The 12,941-nt window shown below is 46.6% G+C and overlaps 1 protein-coding gene across 8 annotated transcripts in view; it reads left to right on the top strand.

Moving 5' to 3' along the window:
* The window catches only part of FGFR3 (fibroblast growth factor receptor 3), a 55,796-nt gene extending 48,833 nt beyond the window's left edge, over window positions 1-6,963 (top strand). For all 8 annotated transcript variants that reach the window (XM_075092065.1, XM_075092063.1, XM_075092062.1 and 5 more), the window contains 7 exons: window positions 343-453; window positions 610-800; window positions 2,215-2,337; window positions 3,912-3,982; window positions 5,415-5,552; window positions 6,007-6,112; window positions 6,199-6,963. In XM_075092065.1, the coding sequence (XP_074948166.1) occupies window positions 343-453; window positions 610-800; window positions 2,215-2,337; window positions 3,912-3,982; window positions 5,415-5,552; window positions 6,007-6,112; window positions 6,199-6,363 (905 nt within the window). In that variant the 3' untranslated portion in view covers window positions 6,364-6,963. The remainder of the gene's footprint in view (window positions 1-342; window positions 454-609; window positions 801-2,214; window positions 2,338-3,911; window positions 3,983-5,414; window positions 5,553-6,006; window positions 6,113-6,198) is intronic.
* The last annotated feature ends 5,978 nt before the right edge of the window (window positions 6,964-12,941 follow it).

Raw genomic sequence — 12,941 nt, 5'->3', positions numbered from 1 at the left:
GACAATTAGAAAAGGAAACTGGTGCCAGGTACCAAAACTGATTTTTTTCTTTAATACGTAGCAGGATGAAACAGAAGAGGAAAGGTTTTATCGATTTCCATACGAAGATTTCTCTTGATCTGTTTGTTTTTTCTCTTGAGCAAATATTCTCCTTTTTTTGAGATAGTATTTTTTTGTTTTGATTCTGCTTCCCAAAGTAGAATAAAAACAAACACTGCCATATTTTGAGTACCGTTTCCCTATCAAAGCCCCGCATGGCTACACAGCAGTTGCATTAACTACTTCACAAAACACTTATTTTCTTCCTGACATTCTTTTGCTTTCGTCTCTTGCTTTCTCCAGACGATGCCACAGACAAGGACCTGTCTGACCTGGTCTCTGAAATGGAAATGATGAAGATGATTGGGAAGCACAAAAACATTATTAACCTCCTCGGTGCCTGCACGCAGGACGGTACGTAGCAAAGCAGCCCGGTGCTCGCAGGGCCGTGGGAGGCTTAGGTTTGACATCCCTTCTGTGTAATTGCTCAGTGGCTGCCCAGAAGGTCCCAGATAAAATTTCGGTGGTTAGCTGTTCCTCCGCTGGATGCTGATGTGCTCTTGCTTGCAGGGCCACTCTACGTGTTGGTAGAATACGCGTCGAAGGGGAACTTGCGGGAATACCTCAGGGCACGTCGCCCACCTGGCATGGACTATTCCTTCGACACCTGCAAGCTGCCGGAGGAGCAGCTGACATTTAAAGACCTGGTTTCCTGCGCCTACCAGGTGGCCCGTGGCATGGAGTACTTGGCATCTCAGAAAGTGAGTTGAGAAACCTCATTTGGTAGGAGTGTTGGTCAGTCCCGTGTGTTCAAAGGCATGCAGTGATCTGTGTGTCCATGTGTAAGGCAGCTCAGGCAAAGCATTACAGGCTTTTCCCTTTAGAGACCAGATTTTTCAGTATAAAGTATCTTGGGTTTTTTGCAGAAGGCTTCACCCCATATGCAGAAGTTCCCACATGCCAGCTGCATCCATGAGCCATGCAGCTGCACAGCCCTCGCTGTCACCTGCAGGCCTGTTAGCATCCCCAAAACACCTACAAAAGCACAAGCCATCCAGACCTTGGTGCAGTTCCTCAGCAATTCAACCTCTACCACTCAGAGAGGTGACTGGCTTTCAGATGTGATCCTGAGGCTCGGGCAGCAGTGGTCAGGGTGAGCGTCACACCAAGTTGTGAGTTTCCGCTGTAGAAGTGCAGAATACAGTACTTCAGACAACAGTCAGGAGCTGCATGCTTCCCTGTCCCCCTCACGTCCTTTCTGAGATTGCTAAAGATGCAGAGCACCTACAAGGAAGCTGAGGTCCTGGGTGTAGCTTGAATGTTTGTGGCTGTCACCAGCTTGGTGAGGCGCGGAGCTGGCGGTGGATTTGGCTGGATGCATGGCCATGCCCAGGATGCTCCCTGAGGAGCACTTTGCGTGTTGAGCCTGTTGCTGCATTTGCTTGCATCATAGCCTGGGATTAGTCCTGCTTTACCCTGCCATCAGCAAGTGGAGAATCAGGCTTTGGGTTCAGGAAGCTGTGCACCAGCTGGCGCGACCTCTTTTTGTGGGCAGGGAGCACTACAGCAGGAGCAAGTTCAGCTTCAGCTGTCAGATGTGTTCGTCCTGTGACTGCAGTTCAGGGTGGATGGTTCATGGTGGCTTTAAATTCCCTTTCTGCACAGTGCAGGCTAATTTGTTGTCTTCCTCAGCTAACAACTATGATGTTGGGGTTGGACTAAATGACCTTTAAAAGTCCCTTCCAACACAAACCATTCTACGATTCTATGTATTTTGGATGTATTGGGGATATCGTAATTTGAGGATTTTTTTCCTTCAAACATCAGCCCTCACTCCTCTTTCTGGAGGAAGAGCAGGGAAGAAATAAAGCTTCATGTCCCAGTAGGCACCCACAGAAGAGGAGGGTTGGCTTTCTCATCTCAGCATCCCCTTTGGAGAGAAAAGACACGTGGCTGTGTCAGCGCTGAGGCTGCCGATTAGGTGTTGCTAAGAGGTGGCTCCCACCAAGTATGCATGATAGGGCAGTGACACATAAAGCGAGGAGTTAAGCAGTGCCCACAGCTTTATGAGCTTGGGAGTCAATGAAACACCAGCTTAGAAACCACACGGTGCTGTTGGTTCCAGGCGCAGGCAGCTAACAAGCCCTTATTTATTGACTTGCTCACCTTTCACAGTGCATTCATCGCGACTTGGCAGCCAGGAACGTGTTAGTCACTGAAGACAATGTGATGAAAATAGCTGATTTTGGCCTTGCTAGAGACGTTCACAACATCGACTATTACAAGAAAACCACCAATGTAAGTACAGAGCTGCCAAACACGTGCAGTTCGCCTTCTGGCAGGGAATTTGGCCATCCCTGCAGCAAGTGGCCCTTTCTAGAGAGGCTTAGGAGGAAGAAATCTGCTGGTGACCTCAACCCATGGGAGGGGCTGTAGATAGGATGGCTGCAGAAGTCCACTTACCATCCATTTTCTTCCTGACAGATACTGCTGGTGCTAGCATCCAGTTGAGGGGTCTTGGCTCTGGCCGGGAGGCTCTAGACTAAGAGAAACCAAGGTTTTTACCAAAGGGGAATTAAGCCCTTTCCAGTCTGCTCCACTACTGTTCATAAAGGTCCCAAGGAGCCAACTTCTGTCCCACCAGAGCCCTTGACAGAGCAATGTCACTTTTTGTATACCTGGAGCTACCTGGCTTTCATGCATTTCTCTCTCCTTTTTACAGCTGAGCTCCTTGGCTCCACTGTCAAGGCTGAGAGAGAAGATGGTCCCAGACAAGGGCTGAGTCCCAGGGTCATTTGTATTTTCTGTAGAGATGAATTTATGAATGAAGGGCTGGAGAGAAGACCTGTGCCTTGGTTCAGAGCCCTGCAGCAGATGTTCAGCTCTGACCAAAAACTGCAACTACGACAGAGTGCAGAGAGGGCAGTGGGAGAGGTTGAGGTTACTGCAGAACCTGAGGGCTTTGCAACTGCAAGGGGTCTAAATGTCCAGCAGTCCTATGAAGCCCACTGATCCTTTCCAATGTCATATCCGAAATCTTTCTTAATTGCTGGTATTTCTTAATCATACATTAATAAAAATTCTTAGGAATTTTGGTCCTAGATCAGATGGATTTTCCCTGTTTGAGTTCTGTTGGAGAGCTGAGAGCATAATCCCATTTGTGCATCCTGCCTATGTCCCATGTCTAGTTGTCTCCCCCAGTGAGACAGTGGGTCAGAAGAGGACAAAGCCCTCCCATAGCCAAATTATGCCTCAGACATGACACAGTCCTTTCTGACTCCCTCCAGGGGTCAAGGAAAGCCCAGAATAATTATAATTAATCTAGTCTTCTTACATGTGACAGACCATGTTTATGACCCTGATGTAGGCTGTTCCCCTGGGAACCTGGGATCAGTCCTCCTCCTTCAGCCTCCAGTGGGATTAGGATTTCATTCTTAGAGGATCTGGCCCTTGCCTTCATTCTTGGAAGTTTCCCTTCAAGTTCAGCCTAACTTGGAGTCAAACTGCTTCTTCCAACCAAAGAGATGGAAAGTGTTGTCCCATGCTCCGCTGCAGAGCTCACTGCATTTATGAGCAATGGATGCTGTTCCCGTGCAAAGATTTAGATGCTCTGATCTGTTAAACCTGCCTTGGCAGTGAAATACAGTCCTCTACAGAGAGCATTTACTGCAAAGATTGTCAGCGAAGATCCAGGGATCAGATGCTCTAATCTGTTTGTATGTGGCCTCTACTGCTTTGCCCAGTGACTGAGAAGGCAGATGCGGTTGTTAATGAAAATGTTTCAAACTGGATTAGAAAAGAAGATTCAGATGGTGCCATTGTGGCTGGGGGAATATGCTGATGGGATGTTCCCATTGTCTTCCTAATTACAGGGTCGGCTGCCTGTGAAATGGATGGCTCCAGAAGCCCTGTTTGACCGGGTCTATACTCACCAGAGTGATGTGTAAGCATACCCACACTTCTAAAAAAAATATATAAAAAGACAGGGGAATCAACACCTATAGTATTTTAGAGACAAACGTGCTGCTGAGCACCAGCAGGGCTCGTTCACTGCTGGGGAGTCTGGGGATGCAAAAGCAAATGAATTGATTCCAAGTTGCAGCTTTGCACACATGGTTTTATTTTGCCCTTATCTAGTTGCTTTCATCCAAGGATGTGTAGTGAGCTGCTGGAAAACTATTGGAAGGCAGGCAGGTATTTCTTGTCCAGTTTATAGATGAGGAGATTCAGCCTGCAGTCAAACTAATTTGTGCAAAAAACAACTGTGCAAAAAAAATTACCCTCAGCTTCCTCCACACTTTGCCCCAGACAGTTATGCTTGAGTACATGGATGAGCTTGAAATACTCTGTCTGCTGTTAGTAGTGTTGAACAGAGAATATTCAACAAATATATTCTCAGATTAATTTTGCCACTTCATTTATTTGCCTTTATTTTTCTTAATCCTGTCTTGTCTGTTCTGGTGCCTCTGTACGGTAAGCAAACAGCAGAGCCTGCCTTACATGTAAATCGGTATCACATCTAAACTTTGCAAGGACTGAAGTAGCTCAGCATGTACGTGGCTTTTTTATTTCAATATTTGGTCAATAATGGCATTTGTACAGTAATTCAGCAGCCAGCCTGCCTGTTCCTCAAGGCTCACTGCTTGCAGTTGGACAAATGAATCTTTCTATTTCTGTATTTTTCACATACTTTGGCTTTTATTGATCTTAAATCATAGTTTCCATGCTTAGGTAATGCAGCAGCGGGCATGACAGATAAATCAAAGCTAGAGAATGGGAGAGCAAGCATGTATGGAAGCGAAACAGACAGATAATCCCTGTTTTTAAAAAGAAAATGAAGAAGGCAAAAGATATTTTTGAAAACGAGGACTTGTAACCAGAGCACAGCTGCAAGAGTGGAGTGTGTAACATTAGTGCTCCGCTGATTTTTGTTGGGGTATTTTTCTCCCAGCTTGGCCAGTGAAATGAGTGTTGTAACAAGCAAGTTTTGGTATCAGCTTGCACAATTAGTGGCCTGTGGTTCCAAGCCTGCAATTCAGTGAAGCTGTGCATGAATAATTTGATTTGTTCCATTCACTGGAGCTGGTGGAAGACCTAACAAAGAGCTGGGGGTAATAGATGGGCTGTCACCTATCTGATTAAATGCTCATTTCAATTTCAGACTTGGTGCCTGGGATTTCTTTGCTATTGAGTTGGATCAGCAGAGATCTCCAAGTAACTAGTAAAAATGGCCTAGGCAATTAGTCATGCTATTGATGACTTTGTTAGCTATGCATGGCTGCACAGAAATAAAGCCAAGCGGGGGGGGGAGGGGATATGGGGGGGACTTGGAAAAAAACCTCATTGAATTTTAAAGATCTTTCTTTGGTTTCCAGCTGGTCTTTTGGAGTGCTACTATGGGAGATCTTCACTTTGGGAGGGTCTCCATATCCGGGAATTCCTGTTGAGGAACTCTTCAAACTCCTGAAGGAAGGCCATCGGATGGACAAACCCGCAAACTGCACCCATGATTTGTGAGTGTGTGGTGGGGCGTGACCTCCTCGCCCCACTCCCCCTTCCCTCTGCGCCAAATGCCACCCCAGGCCATGGTTCAGGCAGAGGGACATCCCCACCGTGAGGCTGTGGAGCTGGCAGCGGGTGGGTTTACCCACCCCAACATATTTCGGCTCAGCCCCGTGACTCGTTTGGCAGGTCGCAGTTGGGGGTGCAGGTCTGGTGTGTCGTCTTTAAGATGGTTCCTCCTCCTGCGTCAAGAGCACAGACACACATGAGGAGATCGATAGTGAGGAGCATGGCTCCACAGACCCCTCCTCCTCCGCCCCCAAGCTGGCCATATGCCAGGGCCACCATTGCTGAGGTTACGTTGGCCATAGCTGTTTTCTCAGGCAATTTGGGGGTGAGTGGCTGGGCAGGTGGGCACCGCTTAGCCCCACCATGGGTGATGGTCTCCTCTGCCATCTCACACAGGTACATGATCATGCGGGAGTGCTGGCACGCCGTCCCCTCGCAGCGGCCCACCTTCAAGCAGCTGGTGGAAGACCTGGACAGGGTCCTCACCGTGACGTCCACCGATGTGAGTGTGGTAGGGTGGGCATGGGGAGGGGTGGCTCGGGCCTCAGTGGGGGGCACGCAGCGTTGATGGGTCTGTCACCCTGGCAGGAGTACCTGGACCTCTCGGTGCCCTTCGAACAGTACTCACCGGCTGGCCAGGACACCCACAGCACCTGCTCCTCGGGGGATGACTCGGTCTTTGCACATGACCTGCTGCCCGACGAGCCCTGCCTGCCCAAGCACCCTCCCTGCAATGGCGTCATCCGGACGTGAGGGCACCCTGGGCAGATGGACGGACAGGTGGACAGGTGGGCAGGGTGCCCACGGAGGCACGAGGGTGGGGCGCCAAGGACGAAACCGTAGTGAAGGATCTTCCAGTGGAACTGCGTGGTGGTGCCTGGAGATTTGTGGTGGTGTTGAGCTGTTCAGGGTGAAAAAAAATATTTAACTTTCTTGGGGGTTTTGGGTTTTTTTTTGGTTTGGTTTTTTTTTTCCCCCATTTGCTGTATAAAAAGTCAAGAAGCACTGTTTGGCCTCAAGGAACTAATCTATTGCCAAGATGACCTATCATATATGATATTTTTTGTTTATTTTTAAGTTTTGGATGGTTGGTTTTTTTTTAATACTAAGGAGAATGTTGAACCTGGGGGGGGCGCAGACCTCCCAGCCTCCATGCTTGCATTTTGAGTGCCAGAGTAGCCGTTCTGTGCCTGCAATACGAAGAAGAGGAAGAAAAAAACCTTTCCTTTTAAAAACAAACAAACAAAGTGTAAAGAATGTAGAAGTTCTTTGCTTATGCAATCTGTACATGAACCTTTTTGGTGGAGCTGAAAAGCCACGTTGCCTGCAGGGATTCATATATTTATAAAAATATCTATATTTTTGTTGTCGTCGTTTTTATAGCTTCATGAGCGTATTACCCAGCTACATAGAAGGAATCCTTTTTGGAAGAAGAAAAAAAAAGTAAAATGCAAATCATCATGGAGAAAGGAAAAAGAAAAAAAAAAAGATAAAAAGAGACAGTCAAGTCATCTGAAATGCCGGCGCTTTGGCCAGGCTCGGCGGCTGGTGGCCCTTGCGCTGGGCTGGGAGCGACGGGGCCGTGCCAAGGCGGGCGCAGACCCCAGGGACGGGCAGAGACCCGCCGGTGGCCGTGGGTGTGCCCGGGGAGGAGAGCATCGCCCATCCGAGAGCGCCGGGGGACCCGGCGTGTGGTGCCCACACGCGTCTCAGGCTGTATCCGACCTTTGGGAACAGCTGTTGGGGGGGGGGGGGGGGGGGGGGAAGAGTCTTGCTTTTGGGGGTTTGCATGGTTTTGCTTGCCAAGGGTGAGGGGGAGAGGAGCAGCTCCTCCATCCACCCCTTGATGCCAGCGGTTTGGCTCCATCTACGTGCAGTGACTTGGAAAAAGAAGTTACGGGTACCTGTAGGCAAGAGCCTTTAACTTATATCAAAAAGGTTTATTCCAGAGAATCTGTGTATATATCTATAAATATATCCTGTATATATATAAATAAATATATTAAAAGAAAGAATGTATAAAACTAATGCAACAGAAAGCAGTACTGAGAGAGAGTCTCAAAATCTGAGCATTGCAATCTAGGATACACTGATCTGGGCGAAAGAAAAGATTGTTTGTTTGTTTATTTTATATCTTCACAGTTTTGTTTTAAAAATTGTACCTTAACATGTATATTTGTAAAGTTATTTATAGACATTAACATATCTGTTCATCGGTTTAAATAGTGTAGTGTTACTGTAAACTTCAAATTTCACCGAGTTTATGGGTGGTTTTTTTTTTTTTAACTTATTAAAAATGGAGAAAAAATATATTAATCAAGTTTTTCTTTTGTGTTTATGGGAAATATTGAAAGAATGTATAGGTGTACAGTCCTTTAACAAATTACATTTAATGTTATAAATATATATATATATATGTATTCATTAAAAAAATATTAGTTTATCCTGGATTGCAGTGAGCAAAAGTAAGTTTATTTTTCACTACATCACCAGTGGTTAAAGCCAAACAAATAGCAGCAGAGAGATGATTTTTACATATTTCAGAAAAACAGGGCCAAGAATTCTTCCATCAGTTTAACCACTGTGCATTAAGGGGGCGTGGGTGTTTATTTTTCTATTTTCAAATGAAGGTATTCTTTGTGGTCGATTTAATAACAAGCATGCAGCAAAGCGAAATGTTGACTTTGGATGATGCGGGGTAATTTTTTTTTCCCCTTTGCCAGCACCGTTGTATTTTGGGCTTCAGAAATGCCAAATGAGCGAAATAGCAAGAAGAGTGACACTGTTTGCAGGAAAGGTGCAACAGCTGCGTATTTGTTTTGCGTTTAACTCACTGGAAAATGCCAGTGATGCCTGATTTTCTGTGTTTGAAATGCTGTGCTGTTTTGTTCCTCGATGTCGGATAGCCGTTTAAAAGCACAGAAGTGAACTGGGGAATTTCAGCGTGGATCAAGCTGACAAGGGGAGAGTCAGGCTGGGGGATTTTTATGGGCTGGGGTTTTTTTTTTTTGTCCAGAAGACATTTATCTCCTACCACAAAGAGGCAAGGCAAATTGCAGCCTGAATTCTTTCTTTCCATTTTTCTCTGGTGCATATTACATATCGATGTTTCAGAATAACAGGATGACAGCATCTCATTTTAAGATATTTTTTCTTTTTCTTAGAGCCACAAAATCCTTATCCTAAAATAATTTATAGTTTGAGGTTATTTCAATGGAAGTTTGAGAAGGTAGATTTCTATAGATTTTTGTTCTGTTTTGTTGGAATAAAAAAAGAATTTTTTGGTATTTTCTTACAAATGTCTGCTAATTGTGTACATTCCAAGTACTCGAAGCGTTGAGTTTTCCTGTACTGAAAAAAAGAAAATGTACAAAACTGTGCATGATTTCAAATGTTACTAGATATTATAAATATATATATAATTTATTGAGTTTTTACAAGATGTATCTGTTGTAGACTTGTTGACTTTAACATTTCTTATTCAATGCTTATATAGTTTTATAGCCTGGACTATTATCTTTAAAAGCTTAAAAAAATTAAAAATTCCAATTTTGTTACATTTTATACTGTTGATGTTACAATCCACAGGTTTGCATAGCGTGATTTTTTCAATGAGCAACTCTGTTCAGTTTATTTTAATACTGTATTTCTGTGCCTGACAGCTGCAGCTGTCGAAGGTGTGAGATGAACACTAAATAAAACTATTCTGCTTTTGTTAACATGGCAAACTTACTTTTAAAAAGAAAAAAAATAAACAAGTTGTTTAATTTTGGGTTTTATTCCCAGTTGTGAGGGTCCTTTGCAAATCCAGGTCTTCGAGGCTCTGGGACTTGTAGTGCCAGGAGGGTTTATTTTTTATAGTGCTGCTTTGTGAGTCCTGGCCAGCACAGGTTTTATATTCATAATAAAAGTGTAACCATTTTGGATCAAGGGCAGTATTACTTCTTTGTTAGTGGGTATATTTATATCCACACAAGCCATTGTGTGCATGCAGGTATGGGGGTATTTAACCCCCACTGTTCTACAGGATTAAGCATATCGCAGTAGCCCAAGGGCAGGGATTGCTCATTAAACCTGTGTTACGGCTTTCATCCAGACCAGGATGTCTCCCAGCGTGATCGTGGAGGTGCTCATGGCCTTGCGTTCAGCTCTGCAGCTGCTGGAGGCGGTGCAAGCTCCACAAGAGCAGCCCATCGCTGGGAAAGGGGGAAGGTAGATGCATCCGAAGCCGGCAGCCAGTGCCTGGTGGGGTGGGCACAAGGGTCTGGATTCTGCCTGGCTCTGAAGGAGCAAGGGAAGCCCAAGTTCGGCTTTGCTTTGGCGGGGTTGAGCAAGGGAGCTTAGTAAATCCTTGCTTTGCTGGTAGCAGACAATGCAGGGGGATGTTTCAGCTTGGGAAACATCGGGCCAATTCTACCAGCATCTCCATATAATACTAATGGATTCCTACAAGTGATCCTGTTGAACTGCGTCCCAGACACCTCAATTTTTGCATGCAAGTTTATCTACTTACGTATAGTGTGCCTACAGTAGCAGGCATTTGTAGTTTTAAGTAGCTGGGCATGGGAGTGTATGCACTTGAGCAGGTTACATCTGCGGTGCTGGGACTGGCACCACCACTGTTACAGCCTAGTAGCATTTGAAAAAAAACACCTTCTTTTCCCTGCAAACTTCCAAAACCTGCCTGGATGTGGTCCTGTGCCCCTGCTCTGGGTGTCCCCGCTCAAGCAGGGGGGTTGGACAAGATGATCTCCAGAGGTCCCTTCCAGCCCCTACCATTCTGTGATTCTCTGGTTCTGTTTTAGGTCATTTCCTTGCCATTGTAAGAAAAAAAACCATTCTTTTAGCAGTACTAAGATGCACTGCACTGTGGGAGGAAAAGCCTTGCTACCTGGAATGGGTTGTTTCCATGCTTAGATGGCCAGCCCCGTGCCCTGACCCAGCAGGAGCGGTGTGGGCCAAGGGATGATCCCTGGCCATGCAGGGCCGCAGGTGGAGCGCAGCTAAACAGCCTTTTGCTGGCTCGCGTGCAAATGCCTCCATCGTAGCAGGGTGGTGAGGATGTTGTGCACCATTTGCCACCAGGACTTGAAGAGCAGGAGAGGGATGGATAGTTCTGCAGTTGGCTGCGGTGTGTAGCATACCCGTGCTTTATAGCTGCCCAAAAAGTCTTCCGAGCACATAGCACAGAAGTTAAAGTCTCAAAGAGGCCAGTCTCTGTCCTGGCACGGTGGCTGACCCATGCGTGGAGCTGGCGTGGTGTTTGCTTTCCCTCTTGGGTCTCATGATGTCATTCTTCCACCTTCATCCACAGCGGTGTTTGCTTGTGGATTAGGGAGGAGGGGGTAATATTTTACTTTAATTGCACTACAGTGCAGCCAGTTCTTAGCTGAGGATGAATATTTGGCTGCAGCGTGTGATGTACATTGAGCAAAGTGCAAAACAATCTCAAGGAACATTTGCAAAGCTGCTCAGCTGGGCTGCGTCACTGAGCGAACGTTCCACCGCAGCCCATCCTCCCCTTCGGTGGCCACCCAAACCGTATGCCCTTTCCACATGAAAGAGGTGTTTTCCAAAGCAGAACAAATGTCTTTTTTCCTCTGTGGGTGACTACACAAATAGGGCCTTGCACTGGCCCCTGTGACCTGTTTCATGGCAACATTCAAACAAATTACTAAAATTGTGATTTTTTTTTTATTTTTAATGTTTTCTCATTGGTCATGGCTCCATGGTGAGACAGGGAGGATTTGGCAAAAGGAAAGGAAGTCTGAAGCCCTGCAGGTGTCAGTAAGAGATGGCAATTAGAACTAAAATAGCAAAGTTTCCTGGTGGCTGGTGCCATTTAAAACTCTTGAAGGAGGTGTCTCACTGGTGGACTCGTCTGAGCCAGTTTATCCCTCCCAGAGACTGCATAACCTGCAGAAAGGGAGTAAGGAGGCATGGGTTGTGTTGACATGAAAAAGGAATATAAACAGCGAATGATGGACCTGCTCAACACCACAGAGCTACTAGCAATGGGAGAACATGAGGGAGTGGCCAGAGGAGATGCCAGGACATGAAATGCTTTCCAGGGCTTCACAGCCCAGGACTACGGGCTTCCCAAGAGACAGGGAAAGGATTTGTCACTCTTGCCTGTACCCTCTTCTTAGAATCATAGAATCGTTAAGGTTGGAAAAGACCCTTAAGATCATCGAGTCCAACCGCTAACCTATCACTGCCAAGTCCACCACGAAACCATATCCTCAAGCACCATGTCTACCCTTCTTTTAAATACCTCCAGGGATGGAGACTCCAGCACCTCCCTGGGCAGCCTGTTCCAATGCCTGACAGCCCTTTCAGTGAAGAAGTTTTTCCTAATATCCAACCATCTTCCTCCATCTTCTCAGCCATGCTAGCTCTGAGCAAGGTTTCACTTTCTCATGCCTCTGATTTGGTTTCTCTGTTTCATCACAATCATGTTGTTTTTCACAAGCAGCATCCCAGGTGTGGGCAACATGTCAAGCAGAAGCAGCATCGTGCCCTGCCCCAACAAGATTATTATCTAAAACTAGGAAAGAAATTGGTGTCCTAGTGCATGATGATACAATTGGCTCTGAGCCCTGAGGGGACATCTGTGCCCACACGCGCCACTGTGTGATCAGCTCCCCTGGCTGGTGTCCGCCAAAGGCCAGACCAGAGTCACTGTACCTGTCCCAGGCCCTTTTGGGGGACTCTGGCAGCATGCAGGAGCAGGGGATGGGGAAGGAAAGTATACAAGCAGAAGAAAGAATGATTTTGCTAAAGGCCAAAGTCTGCATGCATCACCCACCAACCATGGCTTGCTCCAGGTTCCTTACCAGTACAGACAAATGGGGCTTTGCCATCAGGGAGGAAAGACCCCAGCTGGGAGGGGAGACTAGGGAGAAGAGACAGAGTCAGGTGCATTTTCCAAACAAGGGCTACATTCAAATAGGCATCGGGCACCAAACTCAAGCAGTGAAAGCAAGTTTGGCACCAGCAGAGTGAGGTACCCCCACGGCACTGGGGTGCACTCCCTACACGTTCAGCCAGAAAATCAGGCAGCACAAACTAAAACCGACACTGGGCAGAACATTATAACGCCGTGGGTAATCAACACACAGCCTTTCCAGTGATAACTCACCATGTCTCGCAGTTATTACCAGCATTTAGCTAAATGCCGCACACGCTCGCCTCTGGGGCTGCCTCACCACCCTCTGCATGCCCTGGGGGCATGATAGACTGAGGCAGGGATGGAAGGTGGTACCACCGCCTTACATCAAAGGTAGGCACTGCGGTTGGGTTCAGTCCACCCTGAGCGAAAGTCAGCGTGG

The sequence above is a fragment of the Phalacrocorax aristotelis genome, chromosome 4, assembly GCF_949628215.1.
Source record: "Phalacrocorax aristotelis chromosome 4, bGulAri2.1, whole genome shotgun sequence".
NCBI classification, from domain to species: domain Eukaryota; kingdom Metazoa; phylum Chordata; class Aves; order Suliformes; family Phalacrocoracidae; genus Phalacrocorax; species Phalacrocorax aristotelis.
This window is presented reverse-complemented; position numbering and strand designations above follow the sequence as displayed.